Source organism: Triturus cristatus, chromosome 4_2 (genome assembly GCF_964204655.1).
Source record: "Triturus cristatus chromosome 4_2, aTriCri1.1, whole genome shotgun sequence".
Classification (NCBI taxonomy): Eukaryota; Metazoa; Chordata; class Amphibia; order Caudata; family Salamandridae; genus Triturus; species Triturus cristatus.
Window position 1 is genome coordinate 495,691,218 of NC_140586.1, and position 12,808 is coordinate 495,704,025.

Genomic DNA, 12,808 nt, shown 5'->3' on the forward strand with positions numbered 1-12,808 from the left:
CCTGCCATTTTAACTGGTTGTCCAATGCAACGTCTCTGAAACTCTGTAAAGCTTTCTACTGGGACTCTATGCATTTATCAGTGAGTGTCCTGCGAACCATTGCTGTTAGCAGTAATTTGCCTGAAGAATACCCGTGGTCTTCAAACACTGATGCCCAATATTCTGTGGAATTGAAAACACAACAGTGACCAACCTGAGATACAAAAAGGAGCCCCACCGGCTTCCATTTAAGATACTGGAGAAGAGGGCTCAAGTGATTAAAGTAAGATATATATCCTGGCACCATATCACTTGCATTCTGTACAACCTAAAACATCTTTATTAGGGAGAATAGGAGAACTGTGTTCCTAATGTTCCTCTAATCTAAACTTGCTGAAATAAAGACATGAATGAAGGAGACTGCCTGGTCCCTGCTTGATCCCTCCCCTTCATGGGTACTCCAGCACCCCAGCCTTTCTATTTCAGTCTTCCAACCAAGACCTCAGGCCCTTTCGAACATGCAACATCACTTCGGTCTCTCTTTTCTCTGACTTTTGTTGCTGCTTCTGTCTCTTTCTTTGCCACTTCTGTCCTTCCTTTATTTCACTTCTTTCTTTTTGCCACTTCTGTCTCTATTTCTGACATTTCTGCCTTTCCTTTTGCCCCTTCTGTCTCTCTTCCTGCACTCCTTCCTCAACTTTTCCCGCACAGCATTTGCATTCAGGGAGCATGCTGCAGGTTAGCTCATCTGTGCGCTTATGCGCCCTAACCACATCCACCTCGAGAACCCCTGGCCTGCCAGCCACCCACCGCATCCTGATATTCTACATGGACTAAACCCTCCGGACATTGACCCCTCACTACATCCAGGCCTCCCCCACACAGACAGAAGTTGCATTCTCCTGCCTCACTTGTGGCTTCTCCTGCCTACGACCCTCACGCACAACCCTCCCACCACAGCACACCACATGCACAACCACACCAATCCCCCCAACTCCACTCACTACACTCATCCACCCTTCACCTTCCTTCACTCTCTCACCAAACATACCATAGAAATTTGGGACCTCCTGCATGACTTCTTTCCGGACCTCCTCTTCCTTACCAAAACCTGGCCCAGCCCAGCCCTGAATCTGCCTCAGACATAGCCATGGCTATCCTTCCCAGTTTCAAAATCGCTAGACAAGACAGAAGCAACAGATCTGGAGGAGGCCTTGTGATCATCTACAGTGATGTAATCAACTGCTCCATCACCTTGGCTCACAACAGAGACCAGCTAGAACACATGACTTCAATATCAGTATTTCGAGCACCAAAACCCTTGGAGGAGCATAATTCTACCACCATCCCCTCTTCCTCGGACCCTGATCCAACTTCATGTCCACAATAGCTGGTCTCATCACAGCTTTAGCCCTCGCATTCAGGTCCTCCATTCATACAAAATTGATCTAAAACATCTCCAACACTACCAAAGGGATCTTTGCCATAGTGAAGGGATTTGCATCCCCATCTGCCAGTCCTGCGAGCATCACCCCATCACATTAACACTGTACACAGCTCTCCAACTGCTTCGCAAACAAAATCAATCATGCACTCTATCCACGGAGGACCCCATTGAACCCCTGTCCACACTACATCTTTGTCAAAGTACTCAGTCCATCTGCATAGTCTTCACACCCATCCTTTATGTCCCACTCTCCACTGCCACTTTACCAGACTCCTGGAAACACACCACCATCCTACCGCTCCTTAAAACACCTTCATGAGACCCTTGACCTTGACCAACTACAGGCTAAACACCCTCCTCCCCTACCCAACCAAGGTCCTAGAGAAGCTCATCAATGCCAGACTGGCCAATTACCTCAATGCGAAAGACAGCCTGGACCCATCCCAACCTGGATTCAGACCCAACCACAACACAGAGACAGCCCTCATTGCTCCCACTGATGACATCCACCTAATCATGGACAAAAGAGAGACAGTGGAACTCATCCCACTAGATCTCTTTGAAGCGTATTACACTCAATCCCATTCCCATCCTCATCCAACACCTCCACAGGACTCGAATTCATGGCCCGGCGCTTCCACTGAACAGCTCTTTCCTCTCAGGATGCATTCAAATGGCCAGCATAGCCCCCACTCATGCGACACTTCCAACCTGATCTGCGTCCCACAAGGCCCTTTCCTGAGCCCCACTCTCTTCAACAACTGCATCACTCCCCTTGCCAGCATCATTCGCTCCCATCAATTCAACATCATTTCGAATACAGACTGACACTCAGCTCATACTCACCCTATCAGAAGATACTGCCGCCACCCAAGCAAACTTCATCAGCTGCATGCCCTCGGTAGCAAACTACATGAAAGAAACTGCCTCAAACTCAACAGTGGCCAGTGGTTCTCTTCAGCAAAGATGCCTGACTCTGGTCTCTGGGCTGGTGGTCCACTGAGCTAGGACTAGTTTCCCAACCATCCAATGCTACTAGGGACCTTGGCAGCCAAATCTCCATACATAATCAAGTCAACTTGGTTGCTTACACCTGCTTCCACACCCTCAAATTGCTCGGGAAAGCATGGCTCCCCTAGGACACATGCAGATCTGTCATGCAAGCCCTCGTCACCAGCAGGCTCGGCTACACCATCACTCTTTACATCTGCATCACAGCTCAACTCAGCAATAGGCTCCAGGTAATAAAAAAGCAGCTGCTAGGCTCACTCTTAAACTCCCACATTGCATCCACATATCTAAATAGTTCAAAGACATCCACTGGCTCCCAGTCCCCAAAAGTGCCCTTTCCAAACTCCTCACAAACACCTATAAGGCACTTCACAAGCAAGGCCCAACTTACCTCAACAGCTGTATCCAGCTCTACTTCTAGGCCAGACACCTCCACTCTGCTAGCCTTCTCCATGCCTCCATCTGCAGAGCCAGAGGCCGAGCCTTCTCCTACCTCACCCCAAAGTCTCTGCCACCACATTGGAGCCTCTTTGTCCAAATCAAGATGAAACTGAAGACCTGGCTCTTCCACTAGCCCCTGGACAGGCCAGTACTCCCCACTTCACAGGTGGCGAGATACCTTTCTAGGTGATACTTGCACCATACAAATAACAATAACATAACCAACCATAATATGAATGGGTGACTGAGCTGAGCTCACATTTGTGGATGTGGAAACCACAGCCACTGAACAAAGATGCAGTCTGTGATCCCATAATGCAGTTCTCATTTAAATGTATAAAGGCCTACACACACCACTCACAGACCTAGACAGGACCTCAACTCTATGGATACATGGAAGTCTGAGCTTATATCAACCCAGCCCTAAGACGCTGAATATGTCGGTGAATTCTGCATTCAGCCAAGGTGAGTTACCTGACAAAGCTGTATTAAAAAATGTGCAGTACTCCTGCCTGCAATATTATTGCACTCCCTGGGCTTCCTCAGGATATATTCTCCAGCTAAAACGTGGTGGGATATGTCTGTAGAACTGTAACTAACTGGACCCAAATGGCCGCATCCAATTATAGGCCTGCACGTGAGCTCAAATACCTTCACAGAATGTCAGATGCAATTAAGAATGACGTATCTTTCTTATTGCCTGTCCCTAGCTCTCTTTTCACCCCTTGCTTTCCTGCTCCTTTCTGTCTGCTTTTCTCTCTTCCTCAATAAATAATACCACGTGGGGTTCGTTTTATAAACACCGATGTATAAATGGCAATTGCTTCAACCAATACTAACCCTGTAACAGCTGTTTGCGAATGCTTTCTTGTATAAAACAATATATATCATTGAATTTGGAAATTATCTGTGGAAATCAGTGAGGAAACACCAGTTTCCACAGTGATTCCATATTATAAGGGAGAAAAGCTTCCTACAATTACTGATCCCTGCAATAGCAGCAATCCCATGTACAGAATCAACAATGAACTGTCCCTGCACAATTGGTAATTCAGGCCTGTATAACTTTTTATCGCATTATTATTTTAGTGGTAGATGCTAAAACAAGTCTTGTATGGAAATTTTGTATTCAGTTATTTATATTTTTAGGGTCACCCAGGTCAGCCAGGACCCCCCGGACCACCAGGACCCAAAGGGGAAAAGGTATGTCGAATATTTGTTGCTATTGATGTAGAGTCATTAGAGGTAACCTTTATCAGATGCTCAATAGTATCCTTAATTAAACATTACAGTAAATACTAAAGGGTCACAATTTATATCAAGCCATTAACCTTTTCTGATGGATACCTTATTACCCGTACCAATCTCTCTAACATATTAAACGTTTAAATATAAAATAGCTCTCATTGTACAGTATACATTAGAATTTACAAGTTGAAATTTTATATGTGTATTCCTTTTTAAATACTGTTCCAACATTTCATTAGTAGCAGAACATTAGGATGTCTTGATTGGAAGAAACCCTAGATCCCTCCTGGATGGCAGCCTTAATGGTGGGGTGTGGAGGTGTAGCCTCTTCATCAAGTACACGAAGATCAGAAGTAGTTCATTGAGGTTTTATTAGGTACAAGCAAATGAAGAAACCTCATCCAACAGCATCAAGAGTAACAGCTTCTCTCCTATTTGAATATCCTCTGCTCATCATTCAGTGTTCTAAACATCTCTAGGCAACCTTACCATATTCTAAGTTCTATATTCTAGGCTTACTAAGAACACACTAATACTAGGAATACCACATCATCTCCCCCCGAATAAACACATTAAAGAATACAAAGTAATAAAAGATACAGAAAAACTAAGGTACACAATCATGTAGACGAAGAGGAATCTTTTTTACACGTTTTGGTCTATCTCAAACAACATATTTCGGTACAACAGAGTTAGACACAATTTCTTCATCAAATTTACTTGTGATATGTCCTTCTTTAGAGATGTTGGAAGGCAAAACAGCAATCCTGCTAAGATTCCAGATTTTGTGATCACTGGTTTTAACTGCGTTATCAAATAATTTAATAATTTGAAAAGGTTTACTAAATTTAGAATTACAACTAGATTTCCTTGGAGATTTTATCTTTACCCAATCACCTACATGTACAATCGTTTTCTTAACAGCTTTTCTCACATCATAGTGAGATTTACGTTCAAGCATTTTCTTCTTTTCCTTTTCTTTCCAGTCAGGTATGGGATCAGTGTTGTTACCTGCCAAAAATCTTTTGTCACTAACCCAACACGGAAGCAAAGAAACATTTTCTATTCTCCCTTTAAACAAACGAAAGGGACTGACACCTGTGGAAGAGTGAGGTGAAAACCTATATTCCCTTACTTTTTTTTTTTATTGCAAGTTCCCAAGAGTCACCACAAGACCGAGCTTGCTGAATTGTTTCTTTAATTACTTTTATGAACCTCTCCACAACACCATTACATTGTGGATGATAGAGCGCAGCTCTCTTGTGTGTAATTCCCCTCTCTTTTAGGAAAGATTGCATGCTATTAGATATGAATTGTACTCCATTATCTGACAGGATTGTCTTTGGATACCCTTCATGTTCAAATAGTTCACTTAAAAATTTAATTACAATACCAGATTCAATAGAATTAACAATTTTGAATTCTGGCCATCTAGAATACAAGTCAATGCATACTATAATGTATTGATCTTGTGATTTTAATTTTATTGGTCCTAAGATATCAATGGAGATGTCAGACCAAGGTCCAGCAGCCTGCTGCCTAATAACCATAGGTTGAGTCCTGCATTTTAATGATTTGTCAGAGTTGCAACAATCAACACAATCACGTACTGCCCTTTCTACATGCGTGTCCATAGCAGGCCACCAGTATGCTTCTCTTAGGCTTTCCTTTGTTTTTGCAATTCCCATGTGTGAAGAGTGTGCATTACTCACCAGTTTATCTCTTAAAGGGTTAGGAGGTACTAGTTTACTGCCACGTAAGAGAAGGTTATCCAAAACAGCCATTTCATCTTTTACATGAAAGAAACCTCTCACGGTTTCATCACACACATTTTTGTGACACCAACCATTGTTGACCATATGAATTAATTTTTGTAAAATGGAAGCTTTAGTAAAATTTTCTCTCCATTCATCTTCTGTGATCATTCCCTCACTAACTAAACATACATTGATTTCTTCATCAAAACTCTCTCCATCAAACAGGTCAGTATCATTGACCTCTTCATCGTTCTTATCTCCCAGTCTCGAAAGGCAGTCTGCAAGGATATTGTTTGAGCCTGGAACATGGAATTTCCAGTCTTATATCCACATCCTGAAGATGCTGCAGCTCTGAGTTGGACTCCTCTAGGAGGCCTCTCTATTGGGCGTTGCGGTGGGTTAGAACGCTACCTGTCCATCCTTCTCCCCAGAGGTCAAAGGTCTAAGTTGCCTCAAGGTCTTCCGCTGTGCAGATTCCATGGGCAAACTTGATGAATATGAGCCAGGAAAGACATCTTCTGATCGAAAAGATCATCCTCCCACTAGAACTGGAGGAAGGGAGATAGCTGGAGAAGATAAGTTGAGGAGGCCACAAATACGCAGACCAGGTGTCAGAGTCCACTCCTATAATTAACACCTTTGTCTTGTGTTCATATAGGGGCTCATTTACGAGTTTTTGGTGTAGGGCGTCAAAAGGAAAGGGCAGGAAAGCGCTGTGTTAATGATATACGGTGCATATTCCTGTCCTTTCCCACTGTGCTGGTGCGGCTTTGGCTGCTTTGAGCCAACTCATGCACCCTTGCACCATGGGGCATGGTTGTCTGTGTTGTCGGCATGATTGCTTTTGTGCAGGAAGGTGTACCTTCGTGCACAAAAACAATCACTGGAGGTGTTTTCTTGTTCTACATGTGCTGCAGAATGCAGCACACATGGAAGGAGAAAAAAAGCAAGGAGAAATGAAAACATTTTTCCTCGTTACACCAGCTCTGGGGAGGCGTGAGGTTTTGGCACTACCCCAGGTTTACTTGAATTTGTAAATCTGGGGCAGCGTTAAAATTCATGGGTGTTACGTGGGAACACCCACTGCAACGCCCATGGAAGCCTCCTTGACGCAGAGTAAGGCAAGGCATCACTTTGCACTGCATTACTTTACTCCATACCTGTGATGCAGGGCGGCTTTGCTTAGCCACGCAGATATGATTGAGAGTTCTGTGCCACTGGAGCATCAAAAAAGTGACGGTCCGGCAGCACAGGCTTCTTATAGCCCCTTCGTTTTTAGAAAAATGAAAGCTTGATGTACACTGCTGAGTACCAGCCAGCCAGTATTGAAATCATGCAACTGATTTGGAAGAGTGAAGCTCAAATATGGGAAGCATCTGTGGATAGTCTGCATATGCTAGTGTAGTGAACCAAAATGAGAAAGTGGCTGGATGTACACACAGAACAAGATCAGAAACAATGCCAAGCCTTCAATGACACCAAATTTCAACGATGTATCATTTGAGCAAAATTGATTAAGCACTACTGTTACATGCTAATGTCTCTTAAGATCCCCACCGGGGAACTGAAATGGTCTGACAAGATGTCATGGTTGATCATGTCAATTGCTGCTCAGAAGTCAAATAGCAGTATCACAAGTAGCCCAATCTGGCAGTCACACCAATAACAATATATGTTGTGATGCTGCCGTCTATGGTCCCTTCAGTCAAGTGAAAGTGTTTGCAGGCACAGCACATCCAAATTGAAGTTTGAAATATGTAGAATAACTTGGAAAACATGGTTTGTGAACATCCAGCGTCTTTGTAAACATATGCCAAAATGATTTGAGGATTACCAGATGTGAGGATTTGGGTATACCATATGATATGTCTGAGAGACCTTATCGTGGAGTACACTCACACATATCATCTTGGGTCCAGTCAGGCTTGTTTACTTAACCTTAAGCTCAACCCTGGGTGGCTGTATCTGTGAGCAGTAACGCTTGGCAATGGAACTTAGTGTAAAGCATTTATCAGCATGAAACAACGAAATAAGAAAGTCACACAACAAGAAAAAGACACAACACCAATTTATAAAAGTAAAGTGCGTTTTCATGAATTTTGTAGCGACTTTGATCATCAAAATCCACCAGAGGGTTTTCAGAGATACAATGTTTTAAAGATTTTAAAAGCAACCGCAAACAAGCATTCGTCAACAAAAAGATTGTAAACTTTTGAAAAGTTTGAAAGAGTTAGTTCGACAACTCTGTCCTGATGTGGGTGAGCAAATCTTATAGAGTGGAGATATAGGCCAATAAGGTTACTTTGGACAGTTACCTGGCCACCATAGCCTTTTCCAGTCCTATTCCAGCCTTTGTAAAATGACTCCCATAGACTACAATGGTGTGGTCCTGATGCTGTGGGTACAGAAGGAAAATATGCTCAAGGATGCACCTGGTGCTGTGCGTCTGCTGGGGTGAGTTGCAGTTCAGTCGACAGTCCACAGGTGAAATGGGGTGACTTTGGCCATGGAACCTGGGGTCATACAGTGTCATACAATGTCCTGTTTGCAATAGTAGAATGCCAGCTGCAGCTGAGCTACTGATCTCGCGACCCAGCGGTGACAGCAAAAATCTTTGGTGGAGTTCAGTGTCCCTTGGGAATGATGAATTCGGACTCCAATAGCACTCCTGGGTCCGGCAGACACAGGTGCAACTTTTGGCTATCTCGGATTTGTCCTTTCATGCGCCGGTGACTGGTAGCAGCAAACCTTTTGCGGTGGCTACTAAATTGTCAGTTTGGGCTTCTTGTGTCCCATGAGCTGGTTCCAGGGCATTAGCCAACTGAACCTCGGAGTCACTGCTTGGATCTGGGGCCTGGAATCAACTTTTCCTCAAGCTGCAGGCACAGTCCAAACTTTACTAGCCCAAAATGCAGCAGGTGCCGTCCTTCCAATGGTGTAGCCTCTCTTCGTGCAGCTTCAAAGGCAGCAGGACAGTCCTTCTTCAGTCCTCACTCCAAATACAATGTTCATTAAAGTCCAGAGCACCAGATGTGTCAATTTTATCCCTGGAAAGTGCCCTGAGTGGACAACGTGGTTACTAGACAGAGGGCTAGTAGGTCCCCTCCTCTCCGGTGACAAAGTTCTTGTGATGTGTGGCATTTGGCAAACCCAGAGTGTAATATTCTTGCCACTCTCAAGGTGTTGGGACCTTTCCTCAACTGTGAGGAGCTTGGCAGTCCACCCCAGAGGTATGGCTACCTAAGGGCTACACGTCCATGGGAACACCAGTTTGGGGCTGAGTTTTCCCCTCTCTGTCCCTGAATCCAATTTGTCTGTAGCAACAAAAGGCATCCTGCTTGGGAGTGTTGTCACAGGAGGCCTTCAAAGGCGGCTTCCCGTTGAAGCATGCCTTTTGGGCTAACACCCCGACTGGCCATCCTGGAAGAGGAGATAACCAATAACTTTGTAGCAACTGTATTTGTTCCTGAGCCTGGGAGTCATTCAGACGTCTCCACAGGCGGGTAGAAATGTGTCTGTGTGCCAGGGCTTTTGTGAGGCCACTGGACGAGCTGGAGCTCATAGTGGCAATATGCTAAATGTTCCTTAGCTTTAACGGTGACATTAAATTCGACCTGGACACCCCCCTTCAGAGGTTAGCCAGGCTGAAGTGCCAGTCGGTAATCTTGTAGTAGCCAAAAGGGCTACTAAACTTTCCACAGCAAAATGACAATTTGGAAGTGTTGCTGTGAAGACATATGAACAATATATGTTCTATGTAATAATATACAGCTCCCTGCATTAGGTCTCTATAGGCCTTCCATGGAGGAGGCTTACATATATCATTAAGGGAAGTGGCGTATTTGCCATTAGTTGTAATGGCAAAGTCAAACTAGCAGTGTAAACACTACCATTCCAGTCTGCAGTGGCAGGCTGGGATCCATTTTGTCCTTTGTCAAACTCAGGGTGGGACAAACAGTGCTGCCGCCCTTGGTGGAGACTCTGTCTTAAATGCCCTTGGTACCCTGGGTACCACATACTACGGGCTTATAAGTAAGTCAGTACTTGCCAATTGGGTATATACAATTTAACATATCTTTTGTAAAGGGTTAGAACACTGGCGCTGAGGTCTGGTCAGTGCACTCTCAGAGTCAAAAAAACCAGCAGCTAGTAGTCCAAATGGGGGGGAAAAAGTAGGGGGAAACCTGCAGAAAGCCTGTTTCCTTACACCAGAGCATCAAGACAAAAATAAAATTCTGTTGTAATTTAGCACACCACAAAGAGGCGACCTAGATGCAATGTCTCTGTCCTGTCCACTATGTTTTAAGCAACTGCTAACTTAAAAATATATATATTACATGATAGAAATTGCTTTCCCCAACAGCTATGGTGACCTGGTCTCCCAGATTTGCTGGGACAGCCTCTTTTTTCACCATTTGTCCTGGAAAATGTCAGTATATTTCTGGTTTACAGAGAGGGTGGACTGAACACAAAGCAATGCAAGTTTTAATATCTTCCAGTACAGAATTAGGTAGCAGTTCCTAGCAAAAAGCAAATTGAGTGAGGCAGGTGATACTGTGTAAAGGCTACTCTAAATGTCCCATTTTCTGTGTTTTCTATGGTATTTAGTGCTGTCAACCAGGGCCGGCTTTAGGGTGGTGGAGCCAGTGCGGCAGCATTGGGTGCTAACCAGGAGTGGGGGGCACTGACCTCAGGGGGTGCATTGTGCTTAGCAATAAGGTCGGATTTAAAAGCACCTGCTGCAGTGTTCCTTGTACTTCCAGCTTTCAGGCTGCAATAAAAATGTCATGGTAACTCTTGTGACTAATGTTCCTGCTAGAGAGAGCGATTGGAGTTTGGTCAAGTGGCAGTTTTGACTTGCCACAAATGAATGCATATAGTTAATATGCTTGCTGCAAAGAACAGATCTGTATTTTTTGTGGATAGCTGAATGGATTATGAAAGGCAGCCTTTACAGCACTTTAAAACAAATGAAATGCATTTGAGAGCGGGGCCATGGAGAGATGAGGGGCACTTTTGCCAGGTAGTAGTGATGGAATCCGAGGAGGAGGTCATGTGGAGGGGGCACCAAAAAAGATTGTCGCACCGTGCGTCATCAGCGCTAAAGCTGACCCTGCTGTCAACTAAGACCCCCTGTGCCACAAAATCGATGCAAAACTGTAGTCCCACTTCAATGTTTGTGGAATGTATTAGTTTTTATTTTTCAAAGAGCCCCAAACTTGTGTAGAGCAGAAGGGCAATTACATTTGTGGAAAAAACTCGACCCATATTTTGTAGAATCTTTGTCTTGAGGTTGTGTTAATATGACCAACAAAATGTTGTGTTGAAAACTACCTCAGCAGAAGTCATTGAGTAATTGAAATTGTAGAACAAAATTGTGTTGAGGTGGACTTTGTCAAAATCAAAACACCAGTGTGACATATCCACTCTCTAAATGAAAACCCCCAAATAAAGGTGATTATATAAGAGAAAACATTGTAATGTTTCAGTTTGACAAATCATAAAAGACCTGGGGTTCAATAGAGATTATTTTTTATTTTCTCTTACATGGCCAAAATATGCAGTGCAGTTTTGCCTGCAGGTGTCACGAGCAAGTTTTCTCAACATAACAGTGAAATATTGAGTAGGCCCAGGAAAATGTTCTGTTACACTGGGATAATCTGGTATAATTTCAGTGAATACATGTTCTGGTTGTTACGCAAAGCTCTAGGAATTGTGCTATTATGCCACGTCGCAGCAAATTGTTGTGTTAGAGCACAGGAACAAAGTGAATGCCCAGAATTTGAGCAGCTGCTCTTTGTGGCGCGTTTGTGTCGGTGCTCTTTTTAAAACGCATCCTCGCTAGGGTGATCAACCGTCCGTAAATTTCACGGACAGTCCGTAATTTCAGCCATCTGTCCGTTGCCCTTGAAGGATTCTTTAACAGACGCCATTTGTCCGTAATTTTAACCGGGCACCGGTCGCACCACCCTAAAGCCGGCACAGCTTCCACCCACCTCCCTGCTTGACTCCGATGCTGTTGAGGTCGGGTGTAACAGACTCCGATGCAGTACCAAAGCTCAGATACCGGGCAGCATTGGAGAGGCACAGCGGGATGGCAACCCTCACACCTTCTGCCCTTGATGAGCTGTTAAGAGGTGCTTCAAGGTGACTGAGAGGGAGGGGCTGCAGCTTCAGGAGCAGGGGCATCTATTCAGATGCAAACAGCCCTGAATGCGTCATGCGTCATGTCTCTGCAATTTAGAGGGGCCTCACACATTCCCTTTCTGCCCAGGGCCCCAAACATCCTAGAACCGGCCCTGATTACCCCAAGGCAGCAGGTGGTTCTCTTCAAAGAGCTTAATTACTGTCACTAAATTGTAAGCAAACCTCGGTTCTTCAAACATGCAGTCTATAATGTAATAAAATAAAGAAATGGCACAATCGCACCCACACTGATTAACAAAATATGGAGGACAATCAGTTAAATCAGTTCTCTTGGAGTATCTCCTTTAAGTACTGTACATCACAGTGGGGGATGACAAAACTAACATTTTGGAAAGAGAGCCTGTCTTCTCGTTGTCCTGTCAAGGAGGGGGGTGAGGAGCCCTACCCCACCCTGGAAGAGACCAAGATGATACTAGAATACTGCATGCCCACCCTGGTGGATCCTGTTCCCCCTCCTGTGATGGCTCCTGCCCCCCCCCACCCCGGGATGGCTCCTGCCCCCCTCCCCCCTGTGGTGGATCCTGTCTCCGCCCTGGGTGGCTTCTGTCCCAGTCCTGGAATGGCTCCTGCAGCGAGGGTGAAGTTCTTGATCGGCCTCTTCTCAAAAAGGCTCAGCTCAAAATTAATATGAAAAGGTGGGCGAGTGAGTAAGGGAAGGGATGGGTGGATGGATGGCTGAATGAATTAGTCAAAGGGTGAATGGATGAATGAAACATTG

At 44.6% G+C, this 12,808-nt stretch overlaps 1 protein-coding gene across 1 annotated transcript in view; it reads left to right on the forward strand.

The window, feature by feature from the left end:
- Positions 1 to 12,808, forward strand: part of COL24A1 (collagen type XXIV alpha 1 chain) — an 826,732-nt gene that overhangs the window by 678,382 nt on the left and 135,542 nt on the right. Inside the window, exon 41 of the mRNA XM_085602067.1 lies at positions 4,028 to 4,081. Within this exon, the coding sequence (XP_085458193.1) occupies positions 4,028 to 4,081 (54 nt within the window). The remainder of the gene's footprint in view (positions 1 to 4,027; positions 4,082 to 12,808) is intronic.